The 14,471-nt window shown below is 37.2% G+C and overlaps 1 protein-coding gene across 1 annotated transcript; it reads left to right on the top strand.

Annotated features, from left to right (window-relative positions):
• Positions 1-12,582: 12,582 nt before the first annotated feature.
• LOC311602124 (small ribosomal subunit protein uS15-like) lies at positions 12,583-13,290 on the top strand. The gene is made up of 2 exons (XM_084789796.1): positions 12,583-12,898; positions 13,094-13,290. The coding sequence occupies exons 1-2, from the start codon at positions 12,600-12,602 to the stop codon at positions 13,248-13,250; spliced, it is 456 nt and encodes a 151-aa protein (XP_084645922.1). The 5' UTR covers positions 12,583-12,599; the 3' UTR covers positions 13,251-13,290.
• The last annotated feature ends 1,181 nt before the right edge of the window (positions 13,291-14,471 follow it).

Here is a 14,471-nt window from a genome sequence, read left to right as displayed (position 1 = left end):
TGCCATTATTAGCTCTTGGTGATAAATGCTACATTTCAGTATCAATCTCAGGATACAGTTTAGAGACACAGAGGTTAACCAACTCTACAGAACTACTGGAGGACTTGAACAAGTGGCAAATTAATCATTTAAGGGCAATGGTGGCATTTTATGACACTTCCATTCATGGTAGGAAAGCTTTTGCACATAATCCAAGAGGCTACTTTCTCTCCTTCACGGAAGAACTGCTGATTTCAGGAGCATAGGCCTGAGATCTCTTTATAAAACAGCACTTTTCCCTGTCTCATTTCTTTATGAATCTGGTATTTAGAGCTGATTCAAGTCTAAAGCTGATATATTGACTTATGTTTTCAAAAGGGGTATAAACAATGCAGGTTAGGTCAGCATGAGACATTATTCTGTGATCAGTTCATTCTTTCCCATATATTTTCATTGAACCACACAGTTCTAGATTTTATTCTGTCTTTGCTGGAGTAAGAAGGTCAAACAAATAGGGCAGAGATATAGGAAGCCAAGGCTATGACAAGCAAAAGATAAACAGGAAGAAAAGCACAAAGAAATGTTACTTGCCTAGAGGAGCTCTGTAGGCTACAGCATGCAGGTAGGGGGACCTAAAAACTGGGCTAGAAAGATAGAGTGCCAAATTAATTAAATATTACCCAAGTGAGTTTCCTTAGTGAGACATCTTTCACCTCACTCCCAGAAGTGGAAACTAACAGTTTCATTAATTTTAATGTCACTGGAGGTCGGTAAGTTATAATTGCTTACTTTAATGGCTTATCCAATCATCACCATTGCTACCCATTATATGGAAGAATAATGCATGTCATACATGTTGATTGTTAGGAAAAAGTGTCTAGTTTGTTTATTTGCAATGAGTACAGCTTGCACATCTGATGGAGAAACACACAAATTACCAGGATTTTTGTTATGAGTTGTTATGCATTTGGGGCATTAAAGAGCATTTAAAATTGCTTTAAAAGAAAAGGTAATGAATTTTAGAAACTCTCAAATTGTATCTATCGTTAGTGTCAGGTGAGTGCTTAGCCAGTCTGTTGAAAATCTTTTCACTGAATCTCTTCCTTGCCTTGAATATCTATATCAGTTTCACAGGCCACTTTCATCAGAGATTGTTTAGATAATAAACTCCTCCTGCAGCACGTAGACTGAGGCTTCCAAGCACTGAGAATTATTGATAGTAAATTAATTATTTTATAATCTAGGATTCAACAATGAAAAAAGCTCTGTTAGAACATTTTATATACTTTTCCTGTGACGTTTTCAGCCTCTAATGTTTTGCCTGTATTTATTCTCCGAAAGTTTGAAATGTAAAATCTGAATGTGTTTGTTATTATGTAACCACTCTTAGTTAAGGTCTCTCTGAAGTCATTAAGGAGGAAGATGAGTAAAATAAAAATATCCCTTTATAGAAGAACCCAGGACTCTAGTACAGATTCTCTGGGGCTTAAAAGCAAATAAAAACTAGAAAAAAATCCAAAAGAATTTAGGTTACAGAAAGGCAATTTTTAGTTACTTAATCAATGGGAGTGGAGCAACCTGCTGCCCAATAGCCTCCTAAAGTAGTATAATATAAGGAGTGTAAGACTTCTTGATGTAACATATTACATTAAGATTAATTAATGGAATTAAGTGAGAAGCTACAGTATCTGCACACCAAGACAAAAGGACATACCAAAAAAGGCAGGAAGGAAAGAATTGTTCATATTACACTTCCCCTGACTTATAACAGCTGAGAATAAAGGTGAAACTCTGCTACCTGTCTTACCTCAGTGAAAATCACTGTTGGAAGAAGTCACACAAAGCCAGTACTTTTAAACTGAGCCCTTGGGATGTTAGGACAGGTACCAAACAGATGGCTACCACAACCTCCCCTTCAAGTACATGTTATCCTCTTACAAGAATAAATCCACTCACTAGAAAGCATGTCTGAAAAACTAACATAGGGTTTTGTTTTACAATACAGTTCCAGGCTCATTGCAGTAAGAATTAGCAAAATGAAGTTTTTGGACAGAGGCCATACTCATAGACAGTGCCTTTAGATTTCTACTGGTATCAGATAGAGACCTGTAGACAGGAGTAGGCTAGAGTTTTGGTTTGGTGGTGCATCCAGTTAACACATGTCTTTTTACTGAGTGTTTGTAGGCTTCAGTGACTATGAGACTCAAGTATGACCCAGTTTACTACCAGCCTTTATAACCAAAGGATTATAACTGCCACACATACCACTACCCACCAGTAGCACAGCTATTATCTGTCCAGTGCTTGGACAGAGCTATAAAACTGCTTTTGCACTAGACAGAGATAAGTGTACAAGTGGCACAAAGTGGTAATTTGGCCTTCATAAAACACGACTACAGCACAGGAATTATTGTATCCAACCCAGTACAAGTTTTTGACATTGTGTGACTCGGCATCACATCATTTTCTGTGGTCAGTGAAATGCCTCCACCAGGACTACTGCAGCATGGGGTGCATAGGACATCATACAACATTTTTTGGCTATGCTTAAGAAAATGTAATAGGTACCATATTCTTCCAGACAACTAAGTGTCATGGTGATAAAGCCAACTTCTGATCACATTCTAAAGACTAATCTTCCTGTTTCCATAACAGCTCCACTGCCAGGGTAAAAGTTGACTCTATTCTAGCTAGCATTGTCTGTCACTGCTTGTAGTGAGACTTCTTCAGCAATAGGTAGCCCATGGAAATGTAGGCCTTAATAATACTCCAGTGTTGTGCTTATATTTGTAGGCTATAGGCTCCAGTTATAACACAGTTTGATGACATTGGTGGCCACAAGTGTGAAATAGACACCAGATATAGGCTTACAGTGATAGACTACAATCTCAATGTATTTTCTTGTTTTTTTTTCTGGACAATATACCAGTGATGTAAGGGTTACATACAACTGCCCTGTGGTACTGAAGTAGGGACAGTATATGAGCCATAGAATTCTAGGAAATCTAGATCTGAGCATCATTTAGTGATGAAATAATGGGAGCAACTATAGGCTCAGAAAAATAATATAACCTGCTTATAATTTCTGAAAAAGATGTGCAGTAGGTAGATTAAAGAGATTAGAATGAATACTAATTTCTTCAATCTCTAGGTGTTACTGTATATTAACATGCATCAAGAGCTTTTTGGAATATATATATATATATATATATATATATATATATATATATATATATATATATATATATTGTGTGTGTGAAGAATAATCATAAATTCAAATTCTGTACCACTGTATCTAAAATTGAACTTATTTTGCATCTATATACAAAATTCTATGCCAGTGAATTAAAAATAACCTTGTGAGTGACGATTAAGACATTAAGTTGAGGAGTATATTCACTAATTTACTTTTGTTCTATCTTCCTTATAGATTTCTATATTTGCCCTTCTTTCTTTTCAACCCTTATCTCCAAACCTAAAAATGTGAGATAAAGGAAAAAAGAGACATCCTTGAGTCTAACCTTGTTTCATCTTTAGAGGAGACCAATAATAACTTATAACCAACTCCCATTATGCAGTATTATACCCATATAACTCAATTATAATACAAGGTTTACTTCCAATATTTTGACAATACTATTGAAGGCTGTTTAGGATAAATAAGTTATACAAGTTAATTGTTAGTTGATCAAATCATGGTCATGTCAATTACTAGTCTGTTTTTATCACAGGAATATACATCTTAGGTACAACTGATAGATATGATTCTATAGAAAGATAAGGTAGAATAACAAGATAAGGTCTTCAAAAACCTCTGAGACATACACAATATGGCATTTTAAAATGTTTTTATTATTTTAAAGACTCACTGACAACAAGACAGGTTAACTCCTGGCAACACCCTCAAAGAGGATGAAGAGTATCAAAGAACCTCCTTATGGAGATGACTTCAAATGTGGCAAACAAGCCACTGGACAAAATGTCCTCATTTCTACCACAGACAGACTTCTGCTTAACAAAGGACAAGCTTGGATTCAGGCAGAGTAGACAAGTAAACTCTGCCAAGACCAGGTAAGCAAGTCCTCAGTAGCTCCTGCCTCACAAATGTCTGTCAGATATATTGGGCCAGAAGGCTGAAGAAGATGTTCCAATATTACAGAGAGTTTTGGATGACTGGTCAGATAGCAAACTGTCTCTGTCATCTTCTCATTTGGGAAGATGCCAACCTGCACTCACTCCCTGTATAATGTAATTAATTTTATTTCTTCTTAAGTCTCTCAAGGGTTGAAGACCAGGTAGCTTAGTTTTGCAACAGTTTAGTTGTTTAAGAGTTAAGATGTTTTTAGGTCTAGATAGATGTTTTAATTTGATAGTGACAGGATGTGATGGAGATTCATTTACATTCAGAATTTTAGATGCACCAAGGTAGGAAAGATGTTTTCTTCAAGGCTGTCAAATACAAATAGTCAAAACACTAAGAATGTAACATTTATGTAATTCCTGATTGTTTCATGGTTCTTCTTGCTATAAATAGTTCATTGCATATATGTGTAATAATACAAATGCATATGTAAAAATTAAAATGTTTAGCATGCAGATATAACTGAGTATATACCATTTGAGTCTTTCTGCTTCTGGGTTAACTCACTCATTATGATCATTTCTAGTTCAATCCACTTGTCCACAAATTTCAGGAATTCCTTGTTTTTAATAGCTGAGTAGTATTCCATAGTGTAAATGTACCACAATATCTTTATCCATTTTTCTACTGAGGGACACTTAGGCTGTTTCCATGTTCTGGCTATTATGAATAAGGCTGCTATGAACATGGTTGAGCAAATTTTCTTGTGTGCTGGAGGATCTTGTGGGTATATTCCAAGGAGTGGAATAGCTGGGTCTTAAGGAAGCCCTATTCCCATTTTTCTGAGATAGCACCAGATAGATTTCCAAAGTGGCTGTACTAGTTTGCATTCCCACCAGCAATGAAGGAGTGGTCCTCTCTTTCCACATCCTCGCCAGCAAGGGCATGTCCCATGAAAGTCTTCACTAACAAGGAAACTGGGACAGAGGAGAGGACATCCTATTGGGATTCTAGGTGAGAGAAGCATGGGAGAATGGCAAAGTTGAAGGATCCAGAGGATCCTGGAATCCTACAAGAAGAAAATTATGATAGGCAGATTTGGGCCCAGTGGTCCCGCTCAAACTATGGCACCAGCCAAGGACAATACAGGCCATAAACTTCAAACCCCTACCCAGATCTAGCCAATGGTCAGAACATTCTCCACAGTAGAGTGGAGAGTGGGATATGACTTTCTCACGTACTCTGGTGCCTCATATTTGACCACGTCCCCTGAATGGGGAGACCTGGCGGCACTCAGAGGAAGGACAGCAGGCTACCAAGAAGAGACTTGATACCCTATGAGCATATACAGGGGGAGGAAGTCCCCCTCAGGCACAGTCATAGAGGAGGGCCGTAAGGGGAAAATGGGAGGGAGGGAGGGAGAAATGGGAGGATACAAGGGAGGGGATAACCATTGAAATGTAATATGAATAAATCAATAAAAAATAAAATGTTTAATTAAAAAGATAGAAATCAAGAAGAATTTTAAAAATTGTGCAGCAAATTAATATGGACAGCAATACACAAAAATCATGAGATACAGCAATGACCCTACGTTACAACCTCTTACCATTTTTCCTAAGCCAATGGAATTTCTAACTGAATTTTAAAAAATTGTACTTAAACTTACAGATATGTTCAACTATCATCATTTTTCAAAGAGGCTTCTTTTTGTAACAGAGTGAAGATGCAGAGCGTGACCATAGGTTGCCCAGCCCCAGTACAAGCCCTACAGGCTTGGAGAACATTGCAGAGAAGGACTGGAGACATATGTATGAAAATAAAATGTCTGGTGCTGGAGCCTGTCATATAGACTGCAGAGGGATGGTTCACTTGTCAAGCTCAGTAATAGGGTTATCTTACTAAGAACAATGTAATAAATTAACCCTAGATAAAGAGCTACAGGCTAGTGAAAGAAGGATCAGTCTTTTTTAGGTACAAGCTTCATGCTGAGTTAACTAATGTAATATGGTCAGCCATAAATACAAATAGATTAGAACAACACTAAATGTGGTCAAGTTGGTTTATATATATGTATGTACACATGTGCGTGCATGCGTGTATATGTAGACCAATAATTATAGAAGTACAAGAGAGGGCATGAACTTCAGAGGGAGTTGGTGGGCATGGTAGAATTTGGATAGTGAGAAAGATGAATGGGAATGATTGAAATACAGTACTCAGGTATGAAAATCCCAACAAATAATTTATATTTAAAAAGGTAGTTCATAACAGTCATTACCTACATCAATAAAATACAAAGAGCTCAGATGGACAACATATTACCACACCTCAAAGAACTAGAAAAACAAGGACAAGACAAATCCATACTCAGTACAAAATTGAAAATAATAAATTTCACAGTTGAAATAAATGTCCAAATAGCATGAATGAATGTATATCATTAAAACAAAATATGTGAGAGCTTATCTAAGCTAAGAAAAAGAAAGGAAAATCTCAAGTGAAATCACAGATGGAAAGGGAGATATTAAAAAAGAAAACAAATATATAAAATTATTAGAAAACATTTTGACTAGCTTAATGGCAACACATTTGACAACCTAGAAAGATATGGAAAATTTGTAGACATGTGTACCTACTGAGACTGAAACAGGAAGAATCAGAAACCTTGAATAGAACTATCACAAGGAATAAGATTCAACAAACAAAAACCACCCCAGCAAAGAAAAGCCCCTGAAAGGAGTTTCACTGATGGATTCTACAATATGTTGGAGAACTGTTATAAATTCTCAATTTGTTGCACTTTGGGGAAGATGTATGTAATTTTCACACACATTCAATGAAGCCAGAATTATTTTCATACCCAAATTTAATAACATAGTTTTCAAAGAAGAATAGAGACCAGTATTACAGATCAACTTAAATGTAAAAAGTCCCCAACAAAAGAAGCTAAATGAGTCCAACATCACATTTAAAGATTATTCATGACTAATATTGATTCATCCTAGGGATACTAAGGTGAGTCAGTATATAGAAATCAAAAGACATGATATCCTACATAATTTGAATGAGGGATAAAAAACATATATATGGTTAACTCAATAGCTATAGAAAAGGAATTTGGTAAATTCAACTACTTTTCATGAAAAAAATTGGGCAAATTAAGTTTTGAAAAATGCTTCTCAAGATAATAAAAATAATTTGTAATAACTCAATATTTAAACTTATATGCAGATACAAGTGAGTAAATACTATTTGAGTCTTTCTGCTTCTGGGTTAACTCACTCATGTCCCATGAAAACCTTCACTTACCAGGAAAGTGGGACAGAGGGGAGGACATCCTATTGGGACTCTAGATGAGAGAATCATGGGAGAATAGCAAACTAGAAGGATTCGGAGGGTCCTAGAAACCTACAAGTAGAATATTGTGATAGGCAGATTTAGGCCCAGGGGTACCCCTCAAACTAAAGCACCAGCAAGGACAATACAGGCGGTAAACTTTAAACCCCTACCCAGATCTAGCCAATGGTCAGAACACTCTCCACAGTTGAGTGGAAAGTGGGGTATGACTTTCACATGAACTCTGGTGCCTCATATTGGACCACGTCCTCTGGAATGGGGATATCTGGTGGCACTCAGAGGAAGGACAGCAGGTTACCAAGAAGAGACTTGATACCCTATGGTCACATACAGGGGGAGGTAATCCCCCTCAGGAACAGTCATAGGGGAGGGGAATAAGGGGAAAATGGGAGGGAGGGAAGAATGGGAAGATACAAGGGATGGGATAACCACTGAGATGTAACAAGAATAAATTAATAAAAAATTTAAAAAATATATTTATACTTATAGTGATTATGGAAAAGCAAATGTTTCTTTGTACGCACTGTAACAAAGCTAATTTTCACCACTTTCGTTCAGTATGATTGTAGAAGACTTAGTCAGAATCATTAGGTAAGAAAAATAAAGGTAACATAAACTGGAGAAGAAATTGCCAGTTTGTCACTGTTTTCAGATGGCATGATCTTATATATGGACAACTGCAAGTACTCCACTCAAATACATTTCAACTAATAAAAGTGCAAAAAACACACAAAATAAATACATCATGATCTGTTATCTGTTGTGTTGTCATGTACTAATATCAAATGATCTAAAATAGAAATCAAGAAAAATATTGGAGGTTTCCATGGGTCCCTATTTTAGGAGAGTGGGGAACCCTATGGAAGAGGAGGAAGAAGAATCCTAGGAGTCAGGGGGAATGGAGGAAATAGGAGACTATCTCCTGCCAAATCAGCTGAGGAAGGTTTTATAAACTCACAGAGACTGAAGTAGTAAGCAAAGGGCCCGTGTGGGTCTGCACCAGGGTCTCTGTGTATGTGTTATGACAGTTACTTGGTGTTTTGTGGAACTTCTAACAGTGGAAGCAGGTGTATGTCTGACTCTTTTGCCTGTTCATGGGACTCTTTTTGTCCTGGTGGGTAGCCTTGTCCAGCCTCAATATGAAGGATTTTTGCCTTGTCTTATTATAATTCTTTTGTCCTGTTCAATTGTCTTCTCTTGGAGGCCTGTTCTTTTCTGAAGAGGAAATGGAGCTGGAGAGGATCTGAGGGAGACAAGTAGTAGGGGATATCTGGGAGGAGAATCTGTGGTTTGGATATGTTTTATGAAAGAAGAATCTATTTTAAATAAAAAACAAAGAAAATAAAATAATACCATTAACCCCAGCTACCAAAAGCATACCTAGAAATAAATGGAACCAAATAGGTAAAAAAAAAAGTTTCTACCTTCAAGAATATAAACTCATGATTTGAATTGTGTATGCCTTTAATTCCAGCAGGCGGATTGCTGTGAGTTAAAGGCCCACCTGGTCTTCCAAGAGAGTTCCAGGACAAGCAGGGCAATTACACAGAGTAACCTTCTCTTGAAAAATAAAAACATAACAAAACAAAAATAAACAAATGAAAGAAAGAAAGAAAACAAAAGATGTAGAAACACATCCTATGTTCATGGACAGAAAGCATCAGTATTGCTAAAATGTCAATATTATGAAAAGCGACCTACAAAGTAAATGAAAGTGTCTGGAAAATATTATATTTTTCACAGAACTAGAAAAAATTCTAAAAACTACACAAAACCCTCAATAGTTAGATCTTTCTGGAACAAAAAAAGCAAAGACCATAGCCATTACATTATTTTCTTCATAATATACTAAAATTTTCCAGTAATATTCATGATATTGGCATAGAAACACTTAGACCAACAAAACATAGTAGAAAGACTAAAAGTAGAACAAAGTATCTGTAGTCAACTATATTTTTTACAAAGTTTCCAAGAACACACATTACAGAAAGGGCAGTCTTCAATAAATCATGTTGGGAAAATGGCATATTCACATGATGTTAAATTAAACTAGACATTTTCTTTCATAGGTAATAAAATTGACTCAAATCATTTAAGTAGTTAAATATAAACCCTGAAACCATTAGAAGAAAAGTTACAGGAAACATATTAAGGCTTATGATAGATAAGGATATCTTTTAGAAGATTTTTAAATCACAAGAAATAAAAGCAATTATAATGGCTTAACTCAGAAATTTAGACCTAGTAAGACAGGAAAGACACTTCAAACAGGGTCAAATGCAGATGGCCAATTCACTATGAATGTTACATGTATAGAACTCATTATTCTCATGATTGCCACATGGTTCTCCCTGCTGTATGTAGTTTGTTTTATACATGTGTAATAAATTAAAAGTATTTTTAAAACAAGAAAAAAATTAAAAGAAACACGTTAAAAAGTAAAATAAAAGAAATAAAAGCAGAATATTAATGATAATACTTGAAACTGGAATGGGAGAAAATATTTGCAACACACATTTGATGGGAAGTTATTGTCTAAAACTTATAAGGAATTTAAAAAACTTAATTGTAGAAACAATAATAACTCAATTTAAAGTGGTAAACAGATGTAAACACACATTGACAAAATAAGTCATACAAAAAGCAAAGGCAAATATGAAATATGCTCAACATCACTAATCATTAATAACATAGACCGTATCACCTCACTCTAGTTAGAACGGCTATTTATGAGAGACAAAAAACAATGAGTCTTGTCAAAAATGTAGAAAAGTATCCCCTAAACTTTGTTATCAGGGATGTAAATTAGTCCAGCATTATAGAAAAATAAAAAAAAACTATAGTGTTTCCTGGGAAAAGTACAAGTGAAACTACCCAGATGCTTTATCAGTCCCACTCCTAGGAAGTAAAATCAGTATGCCAAAGAAATTTCTGCACCCCTATGTTCAATAAAATACTATTTCTAACATCTAAAAAATAGATGAGTGATGAAAAAAAGATAAAGAATATGTGATATGGTGTGTGTGGAGAGAGAGAGAGAGAGAGACAGAGAGAGAGACAGAGAGAGAGAGAGAGAGAGAGACAGAGAGAGAGAGAGAGAGAGAGAGAGAGAGAGAGACAGAGACAGAGACAGAGACAGAGACAGAGAGAGAGAGAGAGACACACACAGAGAGAGAAAATGTTGGTAAACTAAGTCAGGCACGGTAAAGCAAGTATAACTTGAACACACCTGCAGCTGCTCCCACTAAAATTTAGAGTAGAATACTAGTCAGTAAGTCCTGGTGTGGTATTATAAAATATGTTGACAATAGATTTTTAATTTTTTTCTTCTTAATTAATTTATTCTTGTTACATCTCAATGGTTATCCCATCCCTTGTATCCTCCCATTCTTCCCTCCCTCCCATTTTCCCCTTATTCCCCTCCCCTATGACTGTTCCTGAGGGGGATTACATCCCCCTGTATATGTTCAAAGGGTATCAAGTCTCTTCTTGGTAACCTGCTGTCCTTCCTCTGAGTGCCACCAGGTCTCCCACTCCAGGGGACATGGTCAAAGGTGAGGCACCAGAGTATGTGAGAAAGTAATATCCCACTCTCCACTCTACTGTGGAGAGTGTTCTGTCCATTGGCTAGATCTGGGTAGGGGTTTAAGGTTTACCGCCTGTATTGTCCTTGGCTGGTGCCTTAGTTTGAGCGGGACCCTTGGGCCCAAATCTGCCTATCATAATGTTCTACTTGTAGGCTTCTAGGACCCTCTGGATCCTTCTACTTTGCCATTCTCCCATGATTCTCTCATCTAGAGCCCCACTAGAATGTCCTCCCCTCTGTGTCAGTTTCCTGGTAAGTGAAGGCTTTCGTGGGACATGCCCCTTAGGCTAATATGCAGATATAAGTGAGTATATACCATTTGAGTCTTTCTGCTTCTGGGTTAACTCACTCATTATGATCATTTCTAGCTCAATCCATTTATCCACAAATTTCGGGAATTCCTTGTTTTTAATAGCTGAATAGTATTCCATAGTGTATATGTACCACAGTTTCTTTATCCATTCTTCTATTGAGGGACATTTAGGCTATTTCCATGATCTGGCTATTATGAACAAGGCTGCTATGAACATGGTTGAGCAAATTTTCTTGTTGTGTGCTGGAGCATCTTCTGGGTATATTCCAAGGAGTGGAATAGCTGGGTCTTGAGGAAGCCCTATTCCCATTTTTCTGAGATAGCACCAGATAGATTTCCAAAGTGGTTGTACTAGTTTGCATTCCCACCAGCAATGAAGGAGTGTTCCTCTCTCCCCACATCCTCGCCAGCATGCGATGTCGCTTGAATTTTTGACCTTAGCCATTCTGATGGGTGTAAGATGGAATCTCAGAGTTGTTTTGATTTGCATTTCCCTGATGATTAAGGAGGTTGAGCATTTCTTTAAGTGTTTCTCAGCCATTTGATATTCCTCTGTTGAGAATTCTCTGTTTAGTTCCAAGCCCCATTTCTCAATTGGGTAATTTGGTTTGGTGGTGTTTAATTTCTTGAGTTGTTTATATATTTTGGATATTAGACCTTTGTCAGATGTAGGGTTGGTGAAGATGTTTTCCCAATCTGTAGGCTGTCGCTTTGTTCTCTTGACAGTGTCTCCTGCCTTACAGAAGCTTCTCAGCCTCATGAGGTCCCATTTATTAATTGTTGACATTAATGCCTGGGCTGTTGGTGTTCTGTTCAGGAAGTTGTCTCCTATGCCAATATGTTCCAGGCTCTTTTCCATTTTTTCTTCTAAGTGACTTAGTGTCTCTGGTTTTATGTTGAGGTCTTTAATCCACTTGGATTTGAGTTTTGTACAAGGTGACAAATATGGGTCCAGTTGCATTTTTTTACACATAGACATCCAGTTAGACCAGCACCATTTGTTGAAGATGCTATCCCTTTTCCATCGAATGGATTTGGCTTCTTTGTCGAAAATCAAATGACCATATGTGTGTGGATTCATATCTGGGTCTTCGAATCGATTCCACTGATCAACCAGCCTGTTGCTGTGCCAGTACCATGCTGTTTTAATTACTATTGCTTTATAGTACAGTTTGAGATCAGGTATGGAGACTCCTCCGGAGCACCTTTTATTGTACAAGATTGTTTTAGATTTTTAAAAAGTATAATCTCTCGCTCTTTGCTGCCAGACCTCCGCCATCATGGGTCGCACGCATGCTCCCGGGAAAGGCCTGTCCCTGTTGGCACTGCATTACCGCCGTAGCGTCCCCACGTGGCTGAAGGTGACGTCTGACGACGTGAAGGAACAGATTTACAAACTAGCCAAGAAAGGGCTGACCCCCTCCCAGATAGGTGTGATCTTGAGGGACTCACATGGTGTGGCACAGGTCCGTTTTGTGACTGGTAATAAAATCCTGAGAATCCTGAAGTCCAAAGGCCTCGCCCCTGAGCTCCGCGAGGATCTCTACCACTTGATTAAGAAAACCATTGCTGGCCGGGCGTGGTGGCGCATGCCTTTAATCCCAGCACTCGGGAGGCAGAGGCAGGCGGATCGCTGTGAGTTCGAGGCCAGCCTGGTCTACAAAAGTGAGTCCAGGACAGCCAAGGATACATAGAGAAACCCTGTCTCGAAAAACCAAAAAAAAAAAAAAAAAAAAAAAAAAAAAAAAAAAAAGAAAACCATTGCTGTCTGCAAGCACCTTGAGAGGAACAGAAAGGATAAGGATGCTAAATTCCACCTGATTCTGATAAAGAGCAGAATTCATCGGTTGGCTCGTTACTATAAGACTAAGCGGGTGCTCCCGCCCAATTGGAAATACGAGTCGTCCACAGCGTCTGCTCTAGTGGCATAAATTTTCTTGTGTGCACAGCAATAAAATCACTTTTAATTAAAAAAAAGTATATACTCTCGATTTCAAGAAGTTGAAAGAAATCTGTTGGAAGTGGAAGTTTCCCTATACATGCTAAGTATATCAGAAGATAAATATGTTTCAACTGATTTAAACAGCATGCAGTGTATAAGTGCAGCAAAGCACTGTATAGTGACTTAATAATATATATATATGTGTATATATATACTTTTTATATTATATATCAAGAGCACAGTAAGAAGATACTGAAACTTTCCATATTCTAATCTATCATACCTATACATTTCATTGGAACTACTTGTGCCTTTGAGTCATTGTTAAGAGTTGAAATGTTTTAGGACACATTGTGGGAAATGGACAATATTTGCCTGCTAACAATTTTTTTTTTGCAAAGTTTGTACAAGATTGTTTGCAACCTCCGCCTCTAGAATCCTTTTAGTTTAGAATCAGAAAATTTTTAAATGCATATTTTATTTATTATATTTTATTCACATTACATCCCAATTGTTATCCTCTCACTGTTATCTTCTCATTCCTACCCTTCATCCCTCTTCTGCCTATTCCCCTCCCCTAGACCTTTTAAAAATTGCCATTCTAGCCATTAGCACCCTACATTAGAGTGTGTTGAGAACAAAGGCAACGGCTTTTTTCCTGCTCAAGAATGAAGGGATGTCTAAAGAATGTTGGGTGTGGAAGATATGATATGATTTTCTAACAAATTTTGCTGCACAGATCTGCTCAGGATTTGGAAGTTAATCTTGCACTCTCTTCAAATTCTCTATGAGTGAATAAAAGCAGAAGTAAAGACTTGCCAGAAAGCCTCCAGGGAGAACACACTGCTATGTCACAGAACACTTACAGATGAATGGGAGAGTCATAAACTACATACATCACAACACATACTGATTACTTTGAATCTTGCCATTAACAACTAGAGAATTAGTTTATGGATAGTAATCTCCATTGAGTACATATTTTTGTATGTGTGTGGGAAGCCAGGAGGAAGCAGTTTTGAATTTCTCCACTTTTGAATACAAGGAAGGCCGGGATCCCTTCAGCACCGTGCAAGAAGTGCAACTGCAATTCATGAAAATGGATCTGACATTAATAATTCAGGGAATGTCTTGAACAGCCAAGTATTTGGGAGAGCCTCGAAATAAACTTTGAAAATATCAAGTTGAAAGCTAAAATGTTGGAAATTTC

The sequence above is a fragment of the Acomys minous genome, assembly GCF_964271855.1.
Source record: "Acomys minous genome assembly, chromosome: 7".
Lineage (NCBI taxonomy): Eukaryota > Metazoa > Chordata > Mammalia > Rodentia > Muridae > Acomys > Acomys minous.
This window is presented reverse-complemented; position numbering and strand designations above follow the sequence as displayed.